The 16,654-nt window shown below is 31.9% G+C and overlaps 1 protein-coding gene across 1 annotated transcript in view; it reads right to left on the bottom strand.

Moving 5' to 3' along the window:
• Positions 1-1,765: 1,765 nt before the first annotated feature.
• LOC127721834 (uncharacterized) overlaps positions 1,766-16,654 on the bottom strand; it is a 32,206-nt gene continuing 17,317 nt past the window's right edge. Inside the window, exons 5-9 of the mRNA XM_052228643.1 lie at positions 15,494-15,635; positions 10,282-10,500; positions 6,258-6,351; positions 3,842-3,908; positions 1,766-2,434 (exon numbers count right to left, since the gene is read on the bottom strand). Coding sequence (XP_052084603.1) covers positions 2,342-2,434; positions 3,842-3,908; positions 6,258-6,351; positions 10,282-10,500; positions 15,494-15,635 — 615 coding nt within the window. The 3' untranslated portion in view covers positions 1,766-2,341. The remainder of the gene's footprint in view (positions 2,435-3,841; positions 3,909-6,257; positions 6,352-10,281; positions 10,501-15,493; positions 15,636-16,654) is intronic.

The raw sequence follows: 16,654 nt of genomic DNA, 5'->3' as shown, positions 1-16,654 counted from the left end.
AAGAAGTTAGTACCCTCTAAAGTCAAATTTAACAGTTTTTCGTACATTTTTGTAATCTTTACAAACGTCTTCTTCTGAAACAACTGAGTCAAATTGAACCAAACTTGGCCACAATCATCATTAGGGTATCTAGTTTTGAAAATGTGTCCGATGACCCTGCTTGCCAACCAAATTTGGTTCTTTGTATGGTTTATGAGTTATATCACCAAATAGCTTGTTTTAAAAATTCCTGGAGTGACAACGATAACACGTTGTTGTCGTGCTATTTAGACCTATTTCAGTTACAGAATGTTGCAAACACGCGAAGCAATGCATGTGGTTTTTAAATTTGATAGATGCTTTTTGTGCTTTTTTGTTAATTATTTGTTTGTTTTAAGATTGTGACACAGGTATGACTGCTGTACCCATATTTTGACTATTTTACCTATTATGTCTGTTTTGTTCACGCATTGTTGTAAATTAAACGGAATTTGATGCGACTGTCATACAAGTAAGAGGTTTAGCGCTATAAAACCATGTTTAATCCACCATTTTCTACTTTGAAAATGCCTGTTCCAAGTCAGGAATATGACAGTTTTTGTCCATTCGTTTGATGTGTTTTATCATTTGATTTTGCCATTTGATTAGGGACCTTCCGTATTGAATTTTTCTCAGAGTTCAGTATTTTTGGGATTTTACTTTTTGCAACTAATAAATGGTAAGAAACCTTCTTTTTACAGTACTTTTAACGGTTTCGTATGTGTAGCGATAACAAGGAAAAATCCAAAATTTACATCTTGACTGTGACCTCATATTTGGACAAATCTAGGTAATCAATGCGAAAGTCCATTAGTGTCTATAAATAACGGTTAACACGTTACAGTTACATTTAAAGTTTGTCGAATACACTCTGAAAAATAACTGTCATATGGAGTCTCTGGATAGCTTCGCTAAAAATTAAATATACTTAGGGTATAACGAGCAATTTAGGATAAAACAACATATTTTCCGGTTGCCATTAAAGTTTTGAAGGAAAAGCGATAACAAGAAAACAATGTTCAGGGAGATAACTCTTGCATAAAAGTGTACTGTTAAGCAAGGCAATTTTTAAAGTTGCTTTAAAAGTACAATATCATATAAAAAGTACATTAAAAAAAATACTGAAGTTTGAGGAAAATTCATAACGGAAAGTCCACCCTAATCAAATGGCAAAATCAAATGCTCAAACACATCAAACGAATGGATAACAACTGTCATATTCCTGACTTGGTACAGGCATTTTCTTATGTAGAAAATGGTGCATAATACCTGGTTTTATAGCTAGCTAAACCCTTTCACTTGTACGACAGTCGCATCGAATTCCATTATATTGACCACAATGTGTGAACAAAACAAACAGATATAATATGTAAAAATGTCACAGATAGGGAAACAGCGGTCAACATTATGTAATAACATAATCACTACAAAAACAAACAAAGAAGCACAAAAAGCCATATAGATATAAGACATTAGAAAAATTTAAAAGCCAAGAATACAAAATGTTTACCATAGCACAATAACACAATGCAGTATGTAAAAGTACAGAGCCACGTCACATGTATTAAAGAACCACAAATAGGCATATAGACAACGCACATTAGCAAAATGAAAGACGAGAATACAAAAACAATAACACAATGACGGAATGCATAAGTAGAGAGTCACGTCAAATGGATATCACCAAAAACAGACTCACAGTTAAAGTAATATGCATAAAGACAAATAAAAGAGTGCTTTAACACGCTATTAAGATGATAAACAACGTCAGTACCCGTAATCTATACTTCAAGCCTCTATCAAGTACACTTAATGCATGATATGAAATGCTCTGTAATATCGTAGCAACTAGAATATGTGTACTCCATATGCATGGCTGGTACTGCAAGAATGTTGCTACGTAGAAATGGATATTTCACATTGCGATGCTGCTATCATCTTTTTGGTCATATATGTGAGCAAATGTAAATATAATATATTCCATAATCATATGAGCGAGATAAAACCTATTGAACAACAAAATAATGCACATTTAGTCAATTATTCATTATAAGCAGAATTGTTTATTTTTTATTATTTTTTTTATTATTTTTTGAAAAACAGAAAAAAAACTGGAAATAAAAATTGATCTGATTCTGGTTCACTTTTGAAATCATTTTTTTATATTTGTTGAAAAGGTGCAAAACTAGAGTAATGTACTTCATGAAGGCTGAATGTTCTGGATCATTTTAGACATTCCGTCATTTTATTTGTGAAGGGCTGCAATAAGGTTGGTTATTTCACCAAGTTCGGGGGTTATGTAGAGCAATGTAAGCACCACGTCTTACAATTCTTCTAGAGCTGCAGAAAAATTTAGTATTTCACCAAGACTGAGTTTGAGCTTTCTGCTAAGTGTTTTAAAATAAAACTCTGGTGCCTGTAAAATAAAGGTACATATATTATGTGTATACATTGACAATTAGAAAGTTGAAATTAGTTTTTGATGGAGCACAAAAAGAGGAGGAATGATAAGATCATGATGTGACCACTGCAATTGCAAAAAAGTAACCATACTCAAGTCATTCAAAATTATGTTAATGTTATGTATTATCGAACAGGCTGATATGAGCTGGACAGTAAATCGAAAAAGGTCAATTATGGTGTCCCTACAGCTCCTTAAACATAACTGAATTAACGTTTTGTGACCAAATATTGCCATTACACACATAATTCCGAGGAGAAATTGTGTGAGTAATCGCTAACAACAAATAAAATATTTTACACGCATACACATTTTTATGAAATATCCTTTTGCCAAACTACAGACAAAATGAAAAAAAGAAGCAAGTAGTGTTATAAGACAGATTAATGATTAAGAAAATATGAAAGGGGTCATTTGGAATAATTGTGATACTTTAGATTTTTTGATTTTCAAATTCAAGGGCCACAAAATGAACATATCACCCTTTCTCACTTGTTGGTGGGGTTCGTGTTGCTTAGTCTTTAGTTTTCTATGTTGTGTCTTGTGTACTATTATTTGTCTGTTTGTCTTTTTCTTTCTTAGCCATGGCGTTGTCAGTATATTTTCGATCTATGAGTTTGATTGACCCTCTGGTATCTTTCGCTCTTCTTTTTTCTACTTTATAAAGCATTATTGATATTCAGTAGTGCTTGGTAGATAATACTGTTGGTGGAATGTTATTAATTCAATTCTCAAATTTACAGTTGATGAATTAAAAAAGTATTGAAAATACTACGAGTGTATGTTAATTGCTATATTTTCTACACTATTCTTATTCTTTTTTCAGTCGAAAGTGTGAAATTTATCGTTCTTCAAAGATTCAGTTTAGTTACGGTTAACATGTGTTATTATCACATTATTGAATTGAAAAGTGACTCAACCTCAATCTAACAGAAACATTTGATATCAATTTCACTTCATTGGATACCCGGTTGTGACATACTAAAAATCAGTGTTTTAAATAGAATTGTGAACGTATGTGCTTCGTTAAGTTATATGTATAAGAGTTTTCAAAGGAGTTTTTGTTGACCAATAGACACACAACTTATTCATAAACTGTCAATTACTTTCAAAAGAACGTGTATCTCTAATTTTTTCTATAACATGTTCCATATTCGTTAACCAATTGTTAAAACAATTTTTGTGAAAACCTCATATGCTGCTTTTTTTTACGTTCAACGTTCTTGATGGAGGAAATTGCAGATTCAGCACCTTGTGTTAATTCTTTACTCAAGTCAGGAATATAACTGTTGTGTTTTCAATCGTTTGATGTGTTTGAGCTTTTGATTTTGCTATTTTTGTTATTTTTTATACTTTACTTACATCATGTCGCATACTCTTCATTTGTAAAAGCCCTTTACCATTTACGTCTCCAAAATGTTGACAACAACTACAAAAATACTTTGCTAATTGAGTTTATTGATACTTTTTAAAAATCAGCAAGGGTTGAATTTTTGAATTATGCTTTCGTTTATGAATATCGAAATCTTGATTGTTCCCACTTGAATAATTACTTCTCGAGCTGTAATAGAACTCATCAAAGATACTTGGCATATAATTAAGATTATTAGATCCGTGCTTCTTCTAGGCAAAAGTTGTAAGTGGCGTCCGAATCAAATTTTTTTATGTTCAAAATCAATCAAAAAAATCCCACAAATAGTGTTAATTTGGCTAAAAGGGGGTGGGGGTGGTGGTGATCAAGTCTAATGATTAATCAAAATGTAAAGCTTTAATAAATTAATAAATGCAGAATTTTAATTCGATTGCCATGGCATCATTATTTCGAAATCTGCAATCAAAATTAACTTAAACTATTTCTTTCTTCCGTAAGGAAAACTACATCAATGCTAAAAAAGTGATAAACAATCAAGGAGCTGTTCATTATTTAATTTTCTTTCTCATATTCATCTATTATCTTATTGTGAATGCATATTGTACATGTATCTTGACAAAGTACTTAATCAAAGATGTGTTAATGCAGGGTAAGATAGAAAAACTAACAACATGATCTATTATATAAGTGCATGTTAATCTAAGATATAAAAAAAAAACCCTTTCAACAACACATAAATCTTGTGTTTGTAGTTCAAAGACAGTCATAGAAAAAAAAACACACAAGAAAAATATCAAAATTGACATAAACCACTTATATTTGGTCATATTTGGCATGGTAGTAGTACTGAACATCCAGCTTATCTACTTGGAATACTTAATTTAATAGCCTCCTTGTGAGCAGCAACACAATCAAGGAAATCATGAAAGGAAATACAAGCCATGTGTAGTATCATATCAACTGGGATCTATTTACTCCGTATGCAGGCGCTGCCTGAATGTTGCTACATAAGAATGTGTTTTGTTTTGACGTACCTTCAGTAAAATTAAGTGCCCGATAACACAAAGCGTAGGCCACATTTATATACTTCAGCCAAACATCAAGGATGAATAAAGTATTGAAAATGGTAACTAAGGGACCATTTTGCAGAACACTAGTCTACAATGAAATATCACGTAAAGACATTGGCGTTATTCCAATTTAAGCTAGATCGAACTAGAACGTATACTTCTCGACTCGAACAGTTTTCTCTTCGATCAACTGGAAAAGAAGTGATTTAAAAAAAATGCTGTTTTCTCAGGTTTGAAAGGCCAGCGACAAGCGCTTGCTTCTTGTGTTTACTGATTATTATAGTGTTGCAATTAAACAAGCAATCACAACAATATCATGAATATGTTTGTATGACAACGGTACTTGAAAACCTGAAACATGCAGGTAGTGCAAAAAGAAATTATTTGGCAAAGGTCTTTTTTAAACAGTCATTAAAAAACATTTATTGTTAATATTTTGGCCAAAATTCAGATGCAGTCGAGTTATTCCAAAGTTACTTCCGTTTTATTTCTTTATGTTCTTTCACACTACACATTTAGGCCTTTGACAGGAAAGGAGGTACTGAATGACAAAATGTACAGTTTGTTGTTTATGTATGGTCCAATCATTCATTTGTCTACAGTACTACAAGATTCCATTTATGAATTATCCACATTGAAAAATGGGGTTCCTCCTGCGAAACCTGGTGGTTTTACAACAGAATCTGTGTACAATATTGACAACAACAAGAGTTCGACTACGGCTACACAATGATAACATAGTACCACAATTTAAATATTTCAGCACTTCAGATTAATTATATAACTTGGCAAATTCGTCATATCTTTTTGCTTTTAAATATATACATTCAGTTATAATCTCTGGTACTTTAATCATAATATAATGCACAAACACAACTGTTTGTATGCTTGCTATCACGTAGTATATATTTTACTATAGAAAAATAAATATAAATAAAACTAACAAAACATAAGTATGCGTTTCAAATTTATGATGATGGAATTGTTTAACGACTTTGACTGGCTTAACAACCCTAGCACGGTCGGTATTTTATTAATACATCTTATATTAACTGTTGTATGTACATGCACTCTGAATATTGTCTAACTAAAACTATATGTATGCCAACCTGTATTTATAATTAATCATGTAACTTTAAGGTTATTGTATGTTTTTCAGGTCCAAGTTGAATTTGATGTGGATTAAGCATTGAGTGATATTTCTACATTTTGTAACACACGTTAAGGATGTTTTTGCCTCATAATTATTAAAACGAAGGTCAACTGAAAGTCTCTGTACAGTACTTAAAGAAGGTATGGCCATTATAAAATATAACTGTTATGAAATATCACTTACTTTTCTAATTGTTTTGAGATCAGCCATTGTTTAACGTCATCAATTGTGAATGTCTTTGGAATCGTTGATGATGAAGTTGATTCAGGTAGTGCAACTATAATTATATATTCAAATATTGATATTATTTGTCGGGAGATTAAGCAATTGTGGAGTGTACAGTGTACACCAGCGACCACTAACGGTAATGGTAGTAAATAATGTATTTGCTTTTTCTATTATCTCTCTTTATCCTCTTTATTTTTGAAAAGACATGTTTTTAAGAAATTCAATAATATACAATATAATATCTGTATCAAGAATATTAGGCATGACAATGTTTGGTTCATTGTAATTTTGATACTCAATGAAATTCATGGAAACGACATGTCACCCTGCGTAAAGGTCATAAGAATGTGCTAGTTTTATACAGGTTTAGGTTCATACAGTTTCAAAATGTGTTTTGTGACGCAGAAATGGACTTTAAGGAATTCTAATAAGAATGCTTCCAGTAAAGTAATTATAACAGGTTTCAATGATTCGCTGTTGTTGTATTTAAGTACTCTTTCCCTTAGAAAACAATATAATGACATAGTAGGGTTCCTTCAGACCCTTTTCAAAAACAAGAAAATCAAATAAGCCAGATCATATAATTTCACATTCAGATATATTGATAATGTTCTTTCGATTAGCAATCAAAACATTTTTAATTAAGTTGCATCAATAAACCCTCCAGAACTGAAATAAAAAAAAACAACTGACTCTGCTTCCTCCGCCTCATTTTTGGACTTAAACCTCAAATTTGACATAAGCGGTCATTTCAGTACAAGAATCTTCTACAAAAGAGACGATTTTATTTTTTATATGAATTTTTCCAACGATGGCAGCATTATACCAACTCTACCTACATATGGGATAAAAATTTCCCAACTTATTTTGGTATTTATCAGTCGCATCTGCTACTTAATTTCAAAGCACGTCTCGTCCTTTTTTCAGAAAAGTTCACCCGAAGATACCAAGACTTAGATAATACAAAATAACCTTGAAGTATATATTATAGGTACTGAATTAGTTCATTATCTTTCGTTTTATAGTGTCTTTTTTTCAACCTTTACTGTTTAATCAATTTTTAGTAACATCCTTTTGGTGTGTCTAGGTAGTTGTACATCTCGTTATTATGTTATTGTGCTATGGTCGTTTTTTTGTATTTTTTAGTTTTCCACTTATGCTCATGTGCTTTGTCAATAGGATGTCTAGATGCCATTTCGTATTTCATTGTTGACCAAATTGTTTATTTATAGTGATTAAGGTAATATCATAGTGTTGATTGCTGTATCCACATTTTTGCATTTTGACGTATTATTTCTGTTTGGTTTGCTCACACAATGTTGTCAATGTTATCAAATTTTATGCGACTGTTATACAAATGAGAGATTTAACTAGCTGTAAACCAAGTATAATCCACCATTTTTTACATAAGAAAATGACTGTACCATGTCAGGAATATGACAGTTGTTTTGTTTGAGCTTCTGATTTTGCCATGTGTTATGGGCTTTGCTGATTTTTTCATTGGAGTTAGGTTTTTTGTTATTTTACTTTTTAATGAAATCACTTCCAACATAGAACTTTATTATTCTATTTGATTGTGTTAAAACTGGAACTCTAAGTAGGTACCTACATGAGTATTAAAATCACCTGCAAATAACACGAAGTAAAACTAAAACTTGCTTCGTCAGATTTTCAAACACCAGAATTGTTCTAGAAACTCAATATCCGGAATGGTTAACACATAGTAAGGAAGAGGTAGCGTTAATGCTCAATGTACATCATGTACATTGCTTAAGGCTGTCCTATACATTTATATAGCGCATTACAGCATATTACAATTCCAATTTGTGTGATGCACAACAGCATAAATGTGTTATTAGAAAGGGGTATTAATTCATGTTCACTTTCCTAATGAGATCATACTTTTTTAAATTTTAATCGGTCGATTCTTTTTCTTATGCCATTCAACTTTATTTTACGTACATATGATAAAATGAGTTAACTCCTATACGGCAAGTATATCAGTTTTATCCGTAAGGGTCAAAAAACTTTTTTCAATTAAATATAAATAATAAGCACAATATGTCAACAATATCGAGCTATTGTAGTACAACAATTAAAACTTATGGGTTAATCAAGGAATATTTGAATGAAAGATAATATGTTTGCTGCATTTTGACTTCGTTGAAAACTTGTCTTAATGGCAATCATACCATATCAACCTATTCAAAGGTATGTTGATCGTGCCTTGTTGGTGCAGTAGAACGTATCCTCGTGTTTGCGATGTTTGTCCTTTTTGTCAGTTAAGTTGTTTTGCTTGAAATAGAGTTGTCTAATTTTTACTAATAACTTTTTACTATTTCTTTGAGTGTATTACATCTTATTCGAGGATTTGTGCAATCGATTACTAGTATACTGAATAAGGTTAAACATATAGTTGCGATAATTTCATATTGATTTATTCAGTTTTTTAAATAGAGTGAAGGACACTAACACACACGTAAGAGATTTAAATATGATTTCATTGAACAAATTTACCTCCTTTCAAATTTATTTTCTGAACACAATTAATCATAAAATTGCAGAAAATTAATATGGTTCAATTGAAAATATTGGAACTTTTTGAAAAATAGGGACAAGTGACTTAAACATTTCTCTCATATTATATATTTTTTTCATTCTTGTTGTGTTAAAAGTCTTTAATATTGTATGCTTATAGGTTGCACTTTGTAAATACAGCTGTTTTTCAAACCACGCCTCTTTTGGGGAGATATTTAATATTCATAGGTATGTTAATTTGTTAACGTACTGGTTCCAATTGATGATCTCTGTGTTAATTTCATCTCATAGAGACATCACTTGGGAATGTAACCAGTATAGAAAAACATGGTAGCGGCTAAATTTTAATTCTGAGGAGGCCCAAAAATGGAGGTAAGGGTAGTATAGAATTTTAGTATAAGTTTAAACTCTTAGAAGTTCAGGGCATATAAATGTTGAAAATATGCCGCACAGCCCTATATTTTGACCTTTGAATAAAATAGTAGTGCATATAAACTTTCCGTTCTGGGATATCATTTTTCACGAAACTTCATAGTAAAAGTGTCACAGTTTTAGCCGCAAAAGGAGTTCCTATGGGAAATTGCATTGTCTGTATTTACAGAATTGCAACCTTTAATAAGCGTGTGCTATCCTTTGAAATGAACACGCCAAATAAAACAAAACGTTGTTCTAAAAGAATAACCGTCTCAAAACAAAAATAACTGTTGTGCAATAAACTGAAAAACTCACACTCACTTTTGATTGGTCAATCTAAATTCATATAAAACATTTGTTTTAGAATACAATAAAAAAAGATTACACAAAAGCTGAAACAATAGAAATTACTTGCAAAATATTTTGCAGAATCTAGGACGAGGTCAACCTGGATTCTGCACAAATGAGATTATAAGGAACTAGTTGGAATAGACATTGAATCAAAACTTACATATCAATATTTCCAACTGTATAACTGATATGGAAGGTCGTATACGGACTTCCTTTTATGATTTGTGGAACATAAGGGATTCTAAGGGTAAATTTAGCTTTTATAATTCAAAAAAATGTATGCTCTTGCTTTACAATATCCGTTTATGACAAATACAAAAGTCCCTTTTATTTCTATTTCAATCGTGGGTTGTTTGTCTTGCTAGTTAAGAAACCTAATAAAGAATAGGCATAAAAATGTGTACGCCGGACGCACTTTTCGTCAACAAAAGACTCACCAGTGACGCATATATAAAAACATAAAGACGTATATCATTTTACAATTTACATCATTAAGATATTATGTTTCCGAAGAATTTCTACCAAAAAAAATCCCTTAACATACTCACTATCTCAAATACCAAAAGTTCAGGTATTTAACTTTTCTCTTTTATGTATAGATTTTTTAAATCGTTTTTTTATAACTTTTCCTTTGAAATATCTAGTGTACATTTCAAGGTAAATATAATTTACTTGCCTTCTGATGAGTCAACTGTATCCTCTCCTTCTGTTAACATCTTAAAGGCTTGAAGTTCTTTGACTAGCTCATTCCATTTTGGTTCGAATTGGTATTTTCCACTGAAGTCTATATAGAGCTTTGCTCCTAACAGAGCCCCTAACCAGCTATCCGGTTTATAATGTTTTTGAACAATGAGCGGGATATACTCCTTACCACATCTAAATGTGTTCTCTGCTTCTGAAAGTAAATAAAAAGAAGGTCTTACCATATGGTGTAATTCTTCCTGATATACATGGTTAACACTCTTCATTACTTTAAAAGCAGAAAAAGACAGAAAAACTCTACGGACGCATGATATTTGGAACGTGTTGTTTTCTTCGCTTATGTCTCATATATAATGATAATCTAAGAAATACTTTTTGCGTTATTCAATTTTAAATGTATGTCACCTTGTGATAATATTAATTGTAGAAATATATTCATATATTTATATTTAGACCTGTATATATAAATTTCGACCGGTATATGTATATATATATATAAACAAGTCTAAATTGAAAACAACGTTCAAAACCTATGATTGCGTTGGATAAAAACCGCAACTTTTATACGTGTGCATGTAAGATAAATTTTGTTGAGGAGGGGTCTAAATACAGCACAAACAACATTTTCCAAAAGACCAAAAGAGTGGAAAAGTATATTTTAACAAAACGCATTTGACTAGCTGATGTTCTTAAACCCTGCTGACTGCCACTGACGATTGCAAAAATAAATTGATCACAAGATGTAACAAAATGGATCTGAATATTAATTTAATACTAAACAGAAAACAATAAACTTGCGGCAAAGATGTTAAACCACAAACATGAGGTGCAAATATTAGTACACCATATCCTGATTTCGACAATTAATGTCTCTTCAGTGATGTTAGAGATCAAAAGAGTATTTAGAAGACCATATAATTTACCTCAATTTAGAATAGACTCTTGAATTCAAAGAGTCGAAATAGGATGAACGGATTATAAAAACCGGAGGGAAAATATAATACAAGCCAAAACGAAAATATATAAACAAGTCTTAATTGAAAACAACGTTCAAACCTATGATTGCCTAGGATAAAAACCGCAATTTTTATACGTGTGCATGTAAAACAAATTTCGTTGTAGAGGGGTCTAAATACAGCACAAACAACATTTTCCAAAAGACCAAAAGAGTGAAAAAGTATATTTAAACAAAACGCATTTGACTAGCAGGTCGAACAACTGATGTTCTTAAATAAATCCTGCTGACTGCCATTGACGATTGCCAAATAAATTGATCACAAGACGTAACAGAATGGATCTGAATATTAATCTAATACTAAATAGAAAACAATAAACTTGCGGCAAAGATGTTAAACCACAAACATGAGGTGCATAGATTAGTACACCATATCCGGATTTCGACAATTAGTGTCTCTTCAGTGATGTTAGGGATCAAAACGGTATTTGGAAGACCATATAATTTACCTCAATTTAGGATACACTATATATATATATATCTGTCAGACCTCTTAATTCTCGTTGAAAATGTGTTATGTACGCACCTAAACGACAGATACATGTAGGACTATTTGTATATCTCTCAGGTCTTGATTACACTTCCCAAAGTGTCATGTACGTTCATAATTAGGACTAGATATACATATATATATATATATATAAATATATTACATGTACCTACGCAACAATGATCTAGTTTTGAATACAATTTGTTATGTGCTATGTACGTACCTTATCGACAGTTAGGACTATTTTGCTAATTCTTACACGATTTGTCTTTTTCCTGACATGTTGATTATTTCTATTTTGTTTGATCTCAGTCCTTTTTTGGTCAAAATACGATTATGACGTCGAATTTTCTTGTTTTCCTCGGAATTTCCTATTGTGATGACATGAAAAAAAGGCGACCATGTCTGATGACGTCACATAGGAAGAACACATCTTTTTGCAGATGATTTGAAAAAGGAATAAGTTTGCCTGAATAAATATAAGTTTTAAAGTCATTAGGGAAACAGATTCCACCATCAAATCTGTTGTAATACGATATGTATCCACTCTTGACAGTGAAATTAATTGTTTTTAACGGTCTCGAGTTGATGAATATCGTATCACACTCGATGCAGTGGTAAAGTCTATATGTATATAAATCAGAAGTATAGCTAGATTGAACTTCGCTGTGTGCAATGTAACTAATTTAGCGACAGTGATGACTATGTGTACATCTATCCAACGTTGATTACACTTTGGAATGAGCAATGTACGTACCTAGTTGACAGTTACTACTATGTTATAGTTACCAAATTAAAAAGTGTTGGGTATATGTAGATACACCATAGGAGGGACTAAATTCCACGAAAAAGCTTTGCTTTTATGTGAAATAAAGTCCATCCTATGGTGTATCTACACATAGCCAATCACTTTTCTATTTGGTAAATGACATGTGTCAAAGTTCACAACTGATAGCACGTGCTGAAAAGTTCCTTTCCCGCTGCATTATCAATCTGAGGGTTTAAGTCGTCTGAAGTGGCTGTAAAAATAGGTCATTGACATTGACTTTTTAAACTTTTTCTGCAACAGTAAATTTTCGGGCTCAGATGTGGAGCATCGGAATCTGTCCGTGGACCAGATTGAACTTAGAAATGATCAGACGGGAAGCTATACTTTAATAAAGGGCAGAGCCAACAAAACGTACTATGGTAAGTTTTATTTTTCTTACAATTTTGTAGTATTTGTGCTTTTATTGTGTATTTCCATTTTTTCTTTTGTGTATTTGGGTCATCAACACTTGACTGACAGTTTTCAGAAAATTCAGGTGTCTTCTTCGAGGTCCGTGCTACAACAGGTGCTTCTTTTATGGAAAACAAAAAGGTAAACACGGGTATACTGTGTCGTGTGTATGCTTATTACATTTTACCCAATCAAGGCTAAATAAAATTGTTTTATATTTCAATAATCAGTTTTTTCTATGTATGATTTTTATGTCACTGAATGGCAATAATTCATTTGTTCAGGTCAAATCAGGGAAACTAAAGTGCCAAAATCGGAAAACACTTCCTTCAAAACCCTGTACTTTTCAAGATTTAAGAACAGTAATGAGTATTTGAATACTGTACTTTATCTGAATGGGACAGCCTGCTACAGAAAACCTCTAGATTACGGACGTACATGTAAAGTTTGGTGAACAGTCAGAAGGCGTTTACAAATTATCTAATATTACGAAAACGGAAAATCGTGAACCATCAAATAATGCTGGAGGAGGCTTTGGAAGTTTGTTGACTAGATGCATGTTCAATTCTAATAATGGAAAATAATATAACAATGAATATGTGTGATTAATTCCGTATTTGTGGATTTTGTTGAATAGTTTGGCGTCTTTTATTCAAAAGAATGTTTGAGTAATGAAATTATTTACACCTTTTTTGTATAGAGAATTTGTTTGCATTATGGAATTATGTGCATCTTTTCTGGTAGGATCAGAGGATTTATATATGTGGCGTTCAGTCTCACATTTAAAAAAAAATACAGTTATTAAAATTCATTGTTATACTTATTATATGAAAAAGAAAGCTTAAGGATAGGGTTTGGGTATTCACCAATGTGAAAACTACCCAACACTTTAGTTTTTGAAAAATATTCCGGGAAAGAAATGTGTTACGTTGTAGTTTCTGGCTAAAAGTGTGAGGTATCTAGCATACACCACATGACCATTTTCAAGCATCTGTCAAACCAATCAGAGGGCTGACATGGAAATGTGGTGCATGTGTAGATACCCCACACCTTTTCAATGGAAAATCTAACAAACTATGGTACATATGTATATATTGCTGTCTTTTCTTCTGAATGTGCTATATACTTACCTTATCGACAGTTAGAACAATGTATATATCTCTACAACGTTAATTACGAAATGAACTATGTAATTACTTACGCGACAGGAGCGACTACATCTATATCTTTATGACGTTGAGTAACCTTTAGAATTGACTACATACGTACCTAAGAGACAGTAAGGACTATGTGCATGAATATCTGGTCTTGATTACATTTTGTTATGTGCTTTTTACATACCTTAGCGAAAGTAAGAGCTATTTGTATATCTATTTAGCTTAAATATACCTTTGCAGTGATTTATAAACTTCACTTATCAAAACAGCTTAAACTATGAAAATAAGAGGATGTAGTATGGTTACCAATGGGAAAACTCTTCACATGACCACATGACAGAAGACTTATCAACAATAGGTTACCGTGCGTCCTTCAACAATGAGCAAATGCATATTCAGCTACAAAAGGCCCCGAAATGACAAAATATACAATAATTCAAACGAGAAAGCTAACGGTCTAATTTATGCACAAAACGATGAACGAAAAACAATATGTAACACAGCAACAAACGACAACGTCTGAATTACAGGCTCCTGACTAGGGACTGGATTCTTAAATATGTGGCGGTGTTAACTAGGTTTAAAGGCACAAACCCAGCCATAACCTGGGGCAGTGGTGTAACAGCACAATGTAACAAAACTAACTATAGAATTCAGTTGAAAAAGGCTTTACTCATCAGATAAAAAAAAATAGAAATACATCTAATAAAATCACAGAGTGGACGTGACAAAGTACTTTTACATCCATTCAACAAAAAGACCTGATTTACAAATCTGAGAGTACTTGCGGTTACTGACATCTATTTCTAAGTCAATAGCAACTAATAAAAAAAATCATGCATCTAAGACTAAATTATCAATCAGTACACATCCAAAATCCAACGTATTTAGTGTAAAGACGTCATTAACAGTCAGAGAAAACATAAAATTGTGCAATGCCAAGATATATGTATCGACAGAAAATAATATATAGTTTGAATTTAATCTACTGATAACATAATTAATATCTAAACTAATAAAAAAAAATATTCAATGATCTAATTAAAGAATTGACTTGGTTACCTTTTAGAATTAGGAATTGTTTTGCATGTCTATGAAAGAATTTAGTAAAGATTTAAAGTAATTTGTGGTAACGAAATCCCTGCCTTAATAATTTATCAGTAATACATAGATTACGATATGTTTATAACTATCTAAGATAGATTACATATCAAATTATTTATACACCTTCCTATAATCGACATTTCAGAATATGTTCATAACTGTCCGATGCTCATTACACTTTGGAATGGTTAATGCACCTACCTAAGCGACAATTGGGGCTTCGTTTATAACTCTCTGACATACAAATAAGTACAAGTGCGGCATTCTCTACAGCATGTGCCATGGCTTCTAAAGTTGACCCTCTCATTTTTTCTGTATCTATCCATATTTGTATCCCCTTTTCCTAGAACAAGACCATTCAGATAACATTTAACTATAATTATTCCTGGAAATGAAACATCAACTCACCTTAGAAAAAAACTCTCTAGTTGCCTTTTAGTCAGCAAAGATAATATTCGATTGCTTAACAAATTGCACATATTTCTCAAATAGTCAAAATAAGATTATGAATTTAGGTCTTGTAAACGGTATATGATTGTTTAGAAGGCAAACATATTGAATATTTACTTGAATTCAGTTTTAATGGATGCGGGTTCGTGATAATGTAAAAATCAGATAGGATTGCTACTGTCATATAGTCACATTAGACACTTATAATTTATCACGAGTGTTTCTGAAACCAAATAATTTAAACAGAAACTGCAAATGTCTTGTACACGTGATCTTCATTTCGAGTCGGTTAAAATACTGACTGAAACAGTTCTTTACCATGAAAAGTTAAAAAAAAAAAAGCTCACGTTCATACTTTTATAGGTTATCACTCAAATTTTGCAAGGAGAAAAATATGTCTAATTCTTTTAAAATGTTATCACATTCACGGTACCAAATGTACTGAAGCAGATGTGCATTTCAAAATCCAAGGTATCTTCGGTGATACTCACGGTCACAATAAATAAAGCGCCAATCCCTCATAAAAACGTAGAAGAGCCGATAAAACATAGCAGGAAAAAGCTATGACCAAACCCAGAAAAATGACAGAGCCGTGCCAGAAGGAGATACATCTCTTTATGTAAGAGATGTCAAATTTAAAACAGTTGATATCAATAAAAACAATATTTTTTATTCCTTGGTAGAACAAAAGGAATGACGATAAACTCGGAGTGAAGAGTCTACAAGCAGCGGTATCGACCAAGTAGTAGTAATTACATTGACGTGAACGGTATCAAAGTTACTGGACTTGTAATTTCGACAAAACATGTCTTTTTAATTACGATTGAAGCTTAACTTCGGATCATGGTACATGATCTTGGTATAAGTTACACTATATCTACGTATTTTCGCAAGTAATAAATACATATAAGC

Source organism: Mytilus californianus, unplaced genomic scaffold (assembly GCF_021869535.1).
Source record: "Mytilus californianus isolate M0D057914Y unplaced genomic scaffold, xbMytCali1.0.p SCAF_12, whole genome shotgun sequence".
NCBI classification, from domain to species: Eukaryota; Metazoa; Mollusca; class Bivalvia; order Mytilida; family Mytilidae; genus Mytilus; species Mytilus californianus.
The sequence above is the reverse complement of the archived record's forward strand: the minus strand, read 5'-3'. Positions and strand labels throughout refer to the sequence as shown.